The sequence below is a fragment of the Urtica dioica genome, chromosome 8, assembly GCF_054948205.1.
Source record: "Urtica dioica subsp. dioica isolate 48M chromosome 8, U.dioica_male_clone48M_v1_H2, whole genome shotgun sequence".
NCBI classification, from domain to species: domain Eukaryota; kingdom Viridiplantae; phylum Streptophyta; class Magnoliopsida; order Rosales; family Urticaceae; genus Urtica; species Urtica dioica.
This window is the reverse complement of record NC_142763.1, coordinates 21,848,683-21,862,413: the sequence shown is the minus strand read 5'-3', so window position 1 is coordinate 21,862,413 and position 13,731 is coordinate 21,848,683. Positions and strand designations below refer to the sequence as shown.

Below are 13,731 nucleotides of genomic sequence, written 5' to 3'. Positions count from 1 at the left end.
GAGCCTCTCTCGCTGGGGCGGGGGGAGGAACAGAGAGATCAGAGATAGGATCGAGAAGCAGAAGAAGATCGTGGAGATTGCAAGACGATCGGGCCCGGATTTCTGTATGGAAACCTTCAGACGGGAGGAGAGACAGTTTGACGCCTTAGTAGAGAGGGATGAGCAGTACTGGAGACAGAGGAGCAGAGTGTCCTGGATGCGGTGCGGGGATAAGAATACGAAGCTTTTTCACCGCAAGGCTTCTGCTAGGAGAAAAAAGAACGCCATCAGAGGTTTGGAGGATGAACACGGGGATTGGCACAGTGGAGAAACTGAGATAGAGAGGATCGTCTCTGGTTACTTTGGTGACATTTTCTCTTCAGCGAGGCCTTCTTCGCAGAGTATTGAGCTAGTTTCTGCGGGCGTACAGCCTAGGATCTCGGAAGCGATGAACGCCGAGTTAGAGCGCCCTTTTGAGACAGGGGAGGTGAGAAAGGCGCTTTTCTCGATGGATGCGATCAAGGCCCCGGGAATTGACGGCTTTCCCGCGATTTTCTACCAGAGATATTGGGACATAGTTGGCGAGTCGGTCTTGAAGACCTGCCTTGGGATTCTTAACGACGGGGATGAGGTGGCCACCATTAATGATACTGTGGTCACCCTCATCCAAAAAATAGAGGACCCGAGACGAGTCAGCGACTTCAGACCTATTAGCCTGTGTAATGTGATCTATAAGATAGTGGCCAAGTGTTTGGTCAACCGTTTTAAGATCACTATGCACGATGCTATTTCTGAGTCCCAAAGCGCTTTTGTAGGAGGTAGACTGATCTTCGATAATGTCATGGTTGGATTCGAGGCTCTCCATACGATGAAGCGGAAACGCTTCGGAAATGGAAAGTGTGCGTCTCTCAAGCTTGACATGGCTAAGGCTTTCGACAGGGTCGAGTGGGTCTACCTGGAGTCGATGATGTTGAGACTGGGATACAGCACGCAGTGGGTGCACCTTATCATGAGATGCGTTACCTCAGTCAGATTTGCTTTCAACATCAACGGCTCCACCCGAGGCAGTGTGACTCCTTTTAGAGGCCTCCGCCAGGGGGACCCTCTCTCTCCATTTTTATTCCTCTTCTGCTCTGAGGGTCTCTCGAGCCTCCTTCGAGCGAGCGAGGATGCTGGGGCGATTTCAGGAGTCCGATTCCGGGATCTTCATGTGTCTCACCTTCTTTTCGCGGATGATAGCATGATATTCTGTCGTGCGATACCTGACGAGTGCGAGAAGGTTACAGACATTTTACGGACTTATTCTGAGGCCTCGGGCCAGATGGTGAACTTTCAAAAGTCCGATGTTTGTTTCGGTACGGAGGTTAGCGATGAGGAGGGTGAGGTTTTGGCTCAGATCCTAGGTGTAAGGAAGACGGACTGCCATAAGCGATACCTGGGTCTTCCCGCGTTCAGTGGTCGGAGGAAGGCAGAGCTTTTTGGGTTTACGAGAGACCGTTTCTGGGCTAAGATTAAGAGTTGGAATGGTCTCTCCCTATCGCAGGCTGGAAGAGAGATCATCATTAAATCCGTCCTTCAGTCGATCCCTAGTTACGTGGCCTCGTGTCACAAGATCCCGCTGCGTTTGATTAGAGACATCCACTCGACGATCGCCAGATTCTGGTGGGGGGTGGAACGGCGACAAAGAAGATCCACTGGTGCAAGTGGGAGGACCTCACGCGACACAAGTCAGAGGGCGGGATGGGCTTCAGAGATCTGGAGAAGTCCAACCAGGCCCTTTTGGCTAAGAGTGTCTGGAGGCTTCTCAGGAGACCGGATAGTCTGGTAGGACGAGTCTATAGACAGAGCTACTTCCCCGACGATGATATTATGACGGCTCTCCCTGGCTCGTGTAGCTCCTCCATATGGCGCAGTCTTCTTTGGGGACGTGAGATCATTCAGTCCGGTTTGAGATGGCGGATCGGGGACGGGGAGTCTGTGTTGGTCATGGGCGACAGTTCGGTTCCGAGGGACAGACCGGCCACCTGGATTGATCCCCCCTGGATTCCCCCCGATATGCGGGTAGCTGAGCTTATGAGATTAGACGGTAGCTGGGACGTCGATCTTATTACAGCGATGTTCGGGGAGGAGGACGCTGCAGCGATCCTGAGCATTCCGTGTGGTGGTGAGGGTACTCCTGATGTGCGTCGCTGGCATTTCACTGAGAACGGAGAGTACTCCGTCAAGAGCGGCTACCGTGTCGCGATGGAGAGAGCCAGTTCTCCGGTCGCCAGCTCTTCCGATCCGACGGTGATGGAGAAGTGGTGGACGAAGTTCTGGCAGCTGAGAGTTCCTCTAAAGGTGAAACTCTTCTGTTGGCGAGTCTGTTTAGGCCAGATCCCGGCCAGAGCAGTCTTAGCCAAGAAGAGGATCACCTCTGACGACAGCTGCCCTGTCTGTTAGGAGGCGAGAGAGACTGTTTTCCACGTGTTTTGGGGTTGCAGGTGGAGTAGGAGAGTCTGGAAAGAAGTGGGTTTCAACCACATTCTTCCGCCTTTCAGAGACGGCGATGTTTTCGATGCTATCCTCAGAGCGACGGAGACCCTTGAGGTTCGTTTCCATGAGCTTTTCATTACCATTATTTGGGAACTTTGGAACCACATGAACAATGTCTTGGCCGGGAGATCAGCTTGGAGCCAGCCAGAGCTAGTCCAGTGGACGGTGAGCTTCCTCGAGGAGTACAGAGCGGCTACGGTTGGGGAGACTCCGACGAGCACGAGGGTGACTACGACCCCCAGATGGACCCCCCTAGGGACGGGACCCTCTCGATTAACGTCGACGCAGCACTCGCTCGCGACCGTGGAGGCTTCGGTGTCAGTTGTATAGTTCGAGACCACACCGGAGAGGTGATCGCCTCGCAGACGCTTTTCCTGGCTAGGGGGTTCTCCCCCCAGCTTGCGGAAGCGTATGCTGTCCTCCAGGGCATAGAGCTAGTTCGCAGCGTCGGTGGCAGGAGAGCGGAGATCCAGTCTGACTGCTTGGGGGTGGTGAGGATGATCGATGAGGGCGTGACGCCTGCGATAGAGCTTGAGACGATCTTGCACCGCATCTTCAGAGAGGTGAGGGAGCTAGAGGTGTTTCGCATTATGCATATTTCTCGTCTTTGTAATATTGCTGCGCATAATCTAGCGCGCTACGCGGTTAACCATCACTCGTCCTCGACCTGGCTGGGTTTAGTCCCGCCTTGTTCGGAAGAGGCTATTAGGGCCGATGATCGCAAGCTGAGGTCCCGCACGGCCACCTAGGGCCCTGTTTGTTTGAGTTTATTTATGTTTTCTTTACCGTTGGTTTCTGTTTCATTCTTATCTTTGTAACCACGGTTTTCCTCCGCCATACGTGAAGGCTTTTATGATATTTCGTGACAACGACCACGTTTCCTAAAAAAAAAAAAAAAAAAAAAATAAAAGAGATTAAAGGCGGTCATGACGAGACGACAAATAAGAAAATCAGGAAAGCTATGTGATACTTATAATAAGTACAAAGAACGTAAGCTTCCAATGACTTTGCCGCTTTTCCCTATTTGCAAATCTCTAAAAGTGGAAAAAGCTTATAAAACAGCTATTTTAAAACAAATTAATTATTAAAATAGCTAAATTTTCAAGAGTAAACTAATCAATAAAGTAGCTAAAGCTTCAAGTTTTGAGTAAAATAATGAAAGTTGCATTGTCAAAAACAATTTTGACACATTAAATTTTTTTAACGATTTATATATCAATTTCAAAAAAATTAATAATAAAATAAAAAATAATTAAGCATGTTAATTGTGCATTTTAATTACTTTACTAATATTTTTTTTATAGAAAAAAAATTACTTTACTAATTATAGAATTTGACTATTTTACAAATGTATTAATTTCAATGTAACACTTAGCTAAAAGTCATAAAATAAAATTACACTACTAATAGAAACCACTACTAAGGGATTCCAAATCATAAATTTAGAAAGAAAAAAAAAATATCCAAACCCCAATTCCTCACTCATTCACAACACTGCACACCGTGGGACCACCAACCCACTCAGGCTAATACTACAAGAAAAGAAAAAAAAAACCTCTGTCTCTCTCTCTCTGTTTTTTATATAAAGCCTAACGTACGTTGAATATATACATTCATTCACAAGACAAGCCCAGCTTTCCATCGACTCGCTCCACTTCCCACCCACCACTTTCCAAACAAACTATTCACATTTATCTCATCTAATAACGCCTCTCGACGGTTTTTCACCTTGACCATAGTAATATATATATACACATAAAATGGGAAACGCGGACTACGTGTCGTACCCATCGGAGAGGGCGGCGCACAGGGTGGCGATTCCGCCGGCGCAGGCGTTCGCGAAGACGTTGCAGAAGTGTCTGAAGGAGACTTTCTTCCCGGACGACCCCTTCAGGCAGTTCAAGAACCAGACGGCTCTGAAGAGGCTCCTTTTGGGGTTTCAGTACTTCTTTCCCATCCTCGAGTGGGCCCCACGCTACACGCTGTCTTTCTTCCGCGCCGACCTCGTCTCCGGAATCACCATCGCCAGCCTCGCAATCCCTCAGGGAATCAGCTACGCCAAGCTCGCCAACTTGCCTCCCATTCTCGGCCTCTGTGAGCTCTCTCTCTCTCTCTCTCTATATATATATTTCACTTCCTTAATTATATATTGTCTTCTTCTTCTATATATATATATATATATATATATATATATATATATATGTATATACTTCTTCTCTGCTAGCTAGATTGTTTTATTTAACTAAGTGTAACTACTGCAATCTATGTATCGAAATTGTATATAATGAAATGAGCATAATAATAACGGCGTGACCGAATTATATATGTATATGAAATTCATGTATGGATGGGGGAGGATTTGTACGTGATGTTATGTTTTTTTTTTCATCATATATATATACATATATAAGTAACCCGTGTTTATGTAAGAAACATATAAATATGTCCCCTTTATTTATTCTGTTTTATTTTACTGTATTTTATTATAACATGTTAGTTGCCATAATTATTGTTGTGCATCAAATAAAATTATTCTTGATTATATTAAAAATGATCTGATTAAAATATTTTTATTTTTATGTACCAAAAAATAAAAAAAATTATTTTCAATTTGAGAGTTTAGAGTTCCCCACTGGAGGTCCAAAAATCCTCAAAATGAGGGTTCGACGGTCTCCATTATTGAAGATGCTCTAAGTTTGTTTTCTGACTCCGCCTCTGCATGTGGTGAAACCATTTTTTTTTTCTTATGGTGTATGTAGATTCAAGTTTTATTCCGCCATTGGTTTACGCGATGATGGGAAGTTCAAGAGATTTGGCGGTGGGGACAGTGGCGGTAGCGTCGATGCTGACAGCGTCTATGTTAGGGCAAGAGGTCGACTTCAAGCAAAACCCTACTCTCTTTCTTCACCTTGCTTTCACCGCCACGCTCTTCGCCGGAGTTTTCCAAGCTTCCTTGGGCCTACTGAGGTAAGTACTTGAGCAAGGGGTCTTACATATATATATATATATATATATATATATATATATATATTTATATATCTCATACATGCACTGTCTAAGTACTTTGCCATTATTAACGACAAAACAAGCAAGCGAAAGTTATTATTTAAAATATCTGTCGAGAAGCAATGCAATCGTACATTATTTTCCCTGTTCTCTGTTCAAAAAACTTTTGTCTTTTACAAATTTTGTTTACTATTGAACGGATCTGAGCCAAGTTTTGAATTGGATCGTTCGCTGCTGTTAGGGATAAGCTGTCGGATTTACGATAGTATGGTTAAATACAAAATAAGCGTTTTTATTCAAATATATTATTTTCAGTACCTAAATTATTTTTTCCCTCTAGAGGAAAATGCCAACCAATTATATGTACTGAAAAAATAACCCTAATATATATAGGTATCTATATATATTATTTAAATGACAGCTTATATTATTATTAAATTCGTAATGATATTGTGTAGGCTCCTTGTAGGATATATGTATTGTACAATTTATGCAATCTGAAGTGTTGATCCCAAAATAGACGATCTTGATTGATTTTATATTTTAATAATATAAAGGCTTAGGCGGAGGCTGGCGCAAATTTGACAATAAAAAAAATTCCAAATTTTGTAGGGGACGGTAAGATAAATATATATATATATATATATATATATATATATATATAAAGGATACATTATACATATATATATGTATATATAATATATGAAAATTATATTATTCAAAGTTCACAGAGGGCATATGCTCCCTTGTCCTTACCTAGGTCAGCTAGTGACTTCACTAGAATATATTTCCATGTTTATGTGATATTATTTGGTAAAAGCATTTTAAATCAACGGTTCATATGTTTATTAATACCATAGAATTCGCCTTCGCTATTAGTATAAATAATTAATATCTATGCTTGTTTGTGTGATTGGAATGAAATTTGCAGGCTAGGGTTTATAGTGGATTTCTTATCACATGCAACGATAGTAGGGTTCATGGCCGGAGCAGCAACAGTGGTGATTCTTCAACAGCTTAAAGGCATTCTTGGCCTTGAACACTTCACTCACGCCACTGATATTGTCTCAGTTATGCGCTCTGTCTTTACCCAAACACACCAGGTTATTGATCTTAATTATTCATCTAATATAAAATCGTTTTTTATATTGATTTACATATATAGTTTTGGTACATATATATTAATTTAGTATACGGGTTGTGAAAATCATTGAAATGGTCAAGTACGTTTAGGATAAAGAAAAATAATGGAATGCAAAATGTGGATACTTTTACCACCACGCATATCAAAAGAACGATCCATTTTTCCTAGTAAAGAGACACAAAGTTGTACCAACTTTAATATATTCGACTTGATTTGATTTTATTTGTTTTTTTTTTTTGGCGCTGAGTGTCCCATGCCTCTTCAAAAGTAATGGTCTCTAATTTCGTGGGTCATAAGCACGAGAGTGTGGTCTTGAAATGTTACGTTTTTTTTGGTTAAAAGTGATAGGCTTGAATTTGGGAGTTCTCACAATTGGATCGATCTTTATCGATAAGCTTTGCTTTAAAGTGTTTAAATAAACATTTATATGAAGTGGTTCTTTCAAGTTTCAACGTCTACATATATAATTATTAAAAATATTTGAATAAAGCGATGGGAAAAAAAAATCAGTAAAGTTGTTGAAGAATTGAGATGAGCTAATAATAACTTTTGGACGTTTCATAGAATAAACTTTTTAGCCTGATCTTTGGAAAGTAGTGTGGGTGATATGTAGAATATATTTTGAACACTAGATAAAGGGAGAAAAGTTTTCATATGATGGATCATTAAGAATATTGCATGGTGAATATTTGGATGATGATGATATATATATTTATATATATATTATGCTGTTTGGGGATTTTCCAGTTATTCTTTAGTGTTTTCTTTTATTTAATAAAGTTATTCTTTAGTAATTAACGAAATCAAAATTCATGATTTTTTTTTTGCAGTGGAAATGGGAAAGTGGGCTCTTGGGATGCTGTTTCCTTTCCTTCCTTCTGATAACCAGATACTTAGTAAGTGGATCAAGCATTTTTCCAAGGATAAAAAATATAATAATGAGAAGAATAAAAATATCCATATTTTTTTGCAAACTATACCTATTAATCTACCATGTGATACTTATATTGTTCAAGATATTTGCCTTGGTTTTTAAACTTAGGATTCTTCTTATAAATTCTTTCAAGTACCTGCTAAATGTTATGCATGTATTAGTTTACAGTGTAGCACCGACATATTTACTAAAATAATACAGATATTGGGTATGAAATTAAAAAAGGAAGTAGAATTCGAGCATTATTAGCAGGTATTGACCCACATCAATAATATATTCCTGGTATATATATACATATATATATATATATATATATATATATATATATATATATATATATATATATATAGAATACTAAACATACGTATGGAATTATTGTACGCAGTTAAAGACTTAAAGTATACCCAAAAGCAAATATATTTATTTTTCATTTCCCAAGGATGGAATTTCTCTCCTAACCTTATTATTTGTTTGTTAAAAAGTCTTGACAGCTAGCCTTTTTTAATTAATAACTACTTATAGTTTCAAAATCAAATCAAACTTTCAAAATATGATTTTACGCTCTGCTGTTTGAACGGAAATTAATAATTAATCAGCACCAAACAAATGAGGCTATTTGGTATATGTTATTTTATACCTATTTTATTAAGTGTTTCAATATTGTTTTTTTTTTTTTTTTTTTTTTTACAGAGTAAGAGAAGGCCTAAATTCTTTTGGTTATCAGCCATGGCACCTTTGACGTCTGTTATATTAGGCAGTCTTCTTGTTTATCTCACACATGCTGAAAAACACGGCGTTCAAGTGGTATGTATTCAATTTAAATATAACCTTTTACAGCTCATTTATTCACAACACAGACAAATTAATTTCACTATGATAATAATAACAAAGAGACTAAATATTAACAGCCCTGTAAAGATTAAGGAATTAGTTACAGCAATATACTAGCTATTAAAGTTACAAAAACTATATGTTGCATTGTTAGAGACATTATTGGCAGTTGTATTTTGAAAATAGTTTTTTTTCTTACATTTGTAACCCTGATTTTGTGTGATAGTTACATTTTGACTTAAAATGTTAGACAGTATATTCATAATATCACTTATTATTCCATATTATTAAAAAATAAAATTGGATTTTTTTATGGATTTTCATGTATATATTATTTGTGATAAAATATTTTAATAAATATAATTTGGCATATACATTATTTTATTTTTCAGGGACGTCATTAAATACCATAATTTATCTAAAGAAGAAAATTGTAACTATCCGTCAAATAAAAATAGCCACTAAAACTAGAAACGGTTCTTATCATAAAATTCAAAGCCACATAGGATAACTCTATGATCTACTTCTTACTTGGGGGGGGGGGGGGGGGGGGGGGGGGGGGGGGGGGGGAGATTTTATTCTTTTTTTTTATTTAATAAAAATGATACCGAATTATACTTTGGGGGAGATTGGACAGAGACCAAATAGGCCAACTTGTGATCCACGGGACAAAAACAATCAAATAATACTTTCTATCTTTGACCTCACAATCTGACCAGAGCCACAAACACTATGCCTCTCAAGTCTTTGTCATGAAGACCCAATCCAAAATTATTTTGTTTTCCTAAAATAAATAAATAATTAAACAGGAACGTATGTTTTTGTAGGTCTTCACCAATAATTCCACTGTTTCTTTTCGCTATGATTTATGGACCTGTGGCTGTGGTTCCCACATTTGCATCTTTGCAATTTGCACGTTGTCATATTCCTATCGTCTCTTGCATCTTTAATATATTATTATGCATAAGTGGAATGATCTGGTGAATCCGGGTGTATGTTAACTCAGATAGGGGATCTAAAGAAAGGGCTTAATCCAATATCGATCACACATCTTGTGCTGGTCCCTCCTCACATGACGTTAGCCATCAAGACTGGTATCGTCACTGGAGTCATAGCTCTCGCTGTAAGCACTTATTATTATTATTATTGTTATTATTATTATTATTATTATTATTTGTTTATTATCATAATAGTATGCAATTAATACTTTAATTTTCCATGAAGTCCAAACTAACACAACAAAAGCACTTTTTGATGTTTGACTTGAGCTTTCACTTTTTTTAGGTCATCACTACTCTAATTGGAGCCGATGACTTTGGTCTAAAGTCTAAACATTATTGGCTAATAGAATTTCATTTCTCCACACTTCTTTTAAGCATGATATGATGATGATGTGTCTAGTTTTCGGTAATGAAGGTTTGTCAAAAGATAGTTGATACAAGAGAGTTGGTTGAAGCCATTTGTACCAACACATGTGAAAGCCTAGAAAATAAAAATAATTAAATTACAATTAGACTGCTTCACGGTTAATTAAATTATTTGGCAACAACCATTCAAAATTATATTTATTAATTTATATATATATATTTTAAAATTAAAAACCATTGAATGTAATTTATTTGAATGCTATCATACAAAAATAAATAATAATATCAAATTGAAATGCTTTTTTTTTTTTTTTGCATCTAGGAAGACAATTATTGTCCAATTTATGGTAATACATGGTTTAATGTGCAGGAAGGGATAGCAGTTGGGAGAAGCTTTTCAATGTTCAAGAATTACCATATTGATGGTAACAAAGAGATGATTGCAATTGGAACTATGAACATTGTTGGTTCTTGCACTTCTTGCTACCTCACAACAGGTAATCACAATTAACATGCATAAAGTTCTCACATTTTACTTTTGATGCAAATGAAAAAAAAAAAAAAAAATTCATACTAATTTACTAACAACTAATTTGAGTATGGGTATGGCCACAAGTCCTGCCTTAAATAATTAAAAACATTTTGATCTTTTTCTATTCATTATACATCTGAGACCCATCAAATATATTAATATTTTATATTCATTTATTGAAAATATTCATGTATCAAACTTTAACTACTTAATACTTAATGTTTGATCAAAATACTACTTATATACTCAAAGTTTTTTTTCTTTGGAAAAAATACAACATGTTACGTTATAGTGGGTCCGTTGCTACTCGGACCGCTAAGTTCTAACAGAAATTTTAACGGCAAAGTATTTGCGTGTAACTAAATTTTAAACTTTGAGTATTTTTGCCCAAGAAAAAAAAATGAGTATATAAGTAGTGTTTTATCTAAACATCGAGTTTTTTTGCCACCATTTCCCTAGTAATAAAAACTTTATTTTTTTTACAAATTCTTAGCTATACATTTTCAATTTCATCTTTTATGAAATAGTTAGTAATACCATTAAGATACATATTAAAATTAGTTGTGATTCAAAATGTGAAATATCTTCTTTGTTGAAAATATGGAATCAAGATAATAGACGTGTCAACGACACCAAAAATATTAACTTAAGTTGATCATCAATGTCAAAGAACCACTTAAACCAAAAAAAATTAAGAGCCACATTAGCCTCTTGAAAAAAAAAAAAAAAAAAAAAGTTTGAAAAGATAGCATTAACCATCACTAGTTTTAGAGTGATAGATTTTATGTCTCTATCATATTATATTTTCATTGTAATGCTCAACATTTACATATAATTTTACACAAAAAAAAAAAGCATTGATTTAACAGCGAATATGAAATTAGGCATAGAAGTCTACCCTTAAAAAAAAAAAAAAATTGCCAACCGTGTCCAAATTCCTCTTAAGATTATAAAACAAGAAAATTACATGGTTATATATATACAGGGCCGTTTTCGCGATCTGCGGTGAACTACAACGCGGGATGTCAAACGGCGGTGTCAAACATAGTGATGGCAATCGCGGTGATGTTCACATTGTTGTTCCTCACACCTTTGTTCCATTACACGCCCATCGTCGTTCTCTCGGCCATCATTATCTCTGCCATGCTCGGCCTCATTGACTACGATGCCGCTATCCACCTTTTCAAGGTCGACAAGTTTGACTTCATCGTCTGCATGAGCGCTTACATCGGCGTCGTCTTTGGTAGCGTTGAAGTCGGATTGGTCATCGCGGTATAATTATTTTACTTCTATATTCATTATATTCTCTTTTAGATCACTTTGGTTACATGCTTCGCTTGAAATTTTAAAAATTATTTTCTTACCCTTGTTTTTACTTTTTTTTTTACATTTTAGCCACAATTATATGATATTTTTCATATTTGCCCCTGGAAAAAAAAAGTGTACACGCCCTTGATTTTTTTTTTTTTTATTATTGGGTCCATTAGAAAAATAATCAACTTAAACTTTTGACATTGCTAAATAGCCAATGTTTGTTAAATATTAAGTAAATAGCTATTTTCATACGTAAATTTTAAGTAAATAACCACTTTCATGTAACAAACGTTGGTTATATACCTAAGATTTATGTCTGAAAGTGATTACTTACCTGAGATTTATGTCTGAAAGTGATTACTTACCTAAGATTTACTAAACGTCGGTATTTTACAATGTCAAAACGTATAAGTTGACTATTTTCCTAATTTTTTGTTTCTTTATTATATATTTTTATCATATACGTGGTCAAATTCTAGCTGGCCTCCACTGTTTTTTTAATCATATGATCAAGTTACACTGTTTTTTCAATCATGATCAGGTTGCAATATCTGTGATGAGAGTGCTGTTATTTGTGGCGAGGCCTAAGACTTTTGTTCTTGGGAACATTCCAGACTCCATGATTTATAGAAATGTCGAGCAATACACAAACGCCAATAGTATTCCTGGAATCCTAGTACTTGAGATTGATGCTCCTATTTACTTTGCCAATTCCAACTACTTGAGAGAAAGGTGATAATATTTTATTAATTATAATATGCATACAAGTTCTTAGTTAACTAACCAATGTATTTTTTTTTTTTGGGCACAGGATTGCGAGGTGGATTAATGAAGAGGATGACAGAATAAAAGCCAGTGGAGATACAAGCTTACAATATATCATTCTAAACATGGCTGGTAATTGATATGTTGACTTGTTTAACTTTATAAGGTTTCAAAATCAATGAACTCTTATTCTTCTTCTCTTCATCTGAGATCTTTATATGAAATTTGTTCCTTCTTCTTCTAATTCTAATTATTATTATTATTAATTACAGCTGTTGCTAACATAGACACAAGTGGATTAAGCATGCTTGATGAGCTCAAGAAGACTGTTGAAAGGAGAGAGCTTAAGGTAATAAGCACATTGTATTGTTTCTATTAAAACAAAAGTTATGTCACAGATTTTATCAATAAGATTAAAGCCTGTCAGTTTTGAGATAGAATGAGTGAGCCTAAAAGAGTCAACATCTTGAGAGGGCGTGTTAAAGATCTCACGTTTTGAAAGATAAACGAACTTAAAAAAGATTTTAAACGTCGTCAATTACTTCACTCATTGCGATTTGATTTTGAGACTTAACATTGCGTAATTCAGCATTTTTTTTTCTTCTGATGTATTCTTTGGATGTGTTTTCTTATTAATTCAGCTTGTGTTGGCCAACCCTGGAAGTGAAGTAATGAAGAAGCTAAACAAGTCAGAGATCATAGAGAAGATAGGTCAAGAATGGATTTACCTTACCGTTGGCGAGGCCGTTGCGGCTTGCAATTATAGGCTTCACTCCTTCAAATCAGGCGATATCAAAGACGAAAATGCTGTCTGATCGCTCAAAGTGGAATGTTTGTAGAATTTGCAGCTAAATTTGGCACCATCAGTTTCTTGTCTTACTGCGATACGAGGTTTCTAATTATGTTGTAGCTATGTTGGCTTTACGCGATATGAGAAGAATGAGTCTCTATACGTGAAGTCCTTTGCTGGAGGAATTTTTTTTTTTTTTTTTTTTTTTTCGTTAGAAGAATTATGTATCAATCATGGCATAATGTATATTAATTGAAATGAAATTCCAAAGGAAAATTTAATAAGGACGTAGTTCTTACTCTGCAACTTGTATTGACAATTGCAAACATCAAACTTGTGAGTTGTGACATTCTCATGGTATGTGGCTGCTTGGTTGTAGGTGATTTTTTGTCACAGTAGTTCACATAATGAATTTTAGTAGTAATACTAGTTTTGCAAGAAAATTAGTTATATGCAAAATTGGCAAGAGACATTGTGTGTACGGCTAAACATATGGCGATCGGAACTTTGAAGACCTTCCGATAGAGTGACGGA

The 13,731-nt window shown here is 36.8% G+C and overlaps 1 protein-coding gene across 2 annotated transcripts; it reads left to right on the top strand.

The window, feature by feature from the left end:
• Positions 1-4,131: 4,131 nt before the first annotated feature.
• Positions 4,132-13,663, top strand: LOC149388561 (sulfate transporter 3.1-like). 2 transcript variants are annotated; one of them, XM_089622955.1, is made up of 12 exons: positions 4,132-4,608; positions 5,274-5,481; positions 6,452-6,623; positions 7,495-7,560; positions 8,289-8,402; positions 9,436-9,552; positions 10,167-10,293; positions 11,314-11,600; positions 12,184-12,374; positions 12,454-12,539; positions 12,680-12,756; positions 13,049-13,663. In XM_089622955.1, exons 1-12 carry the CDS (start codon positions 4,275-4,277, stop codon positions 13,220-13,222), a joined length of 1,953 nt encoding a protein of 650 aa, XP_089479081.1. In that variant the 5' UTR covers positions 4,132-4,274; the 3' UTR covers positions 13,223-13,663. The 2 variants fall into 2 exon arrangements, with proteins under 2 accessions (XP_089479081.1, XP_089479082.1); XM_089622956.1 differs by lacking the exon at positions 8,289-8,402.
• Positions 13,664-13,731: the final 68 nt, after the last annotated feature.

Excerpts from the sequence above, each read along its gene's own strand:
- LOC149388561 (XM_089622955.1), top strand. The coding sequence starts at position 4,275 with ATGGGAAACGCGGACTACGTGTCGTACCCATCGGAGAGGGCGGCGCAC. Across the intron at positions 4,609-5,273 it reads GCCTCCCATTCTCGGCCTCT|ATTCAAGTTTTATTCCGCCA; the intron begins GTGAGCTCTCTC and ends TGGTGTATGTAG. Across the intron at positions 10,294-11,313 it reads TTCTTGCTACCTCACAACAG|GGCCGTTTTCGCGATCTGCG; the intron begins GTAATCACAATT and ends ATATATATACAG.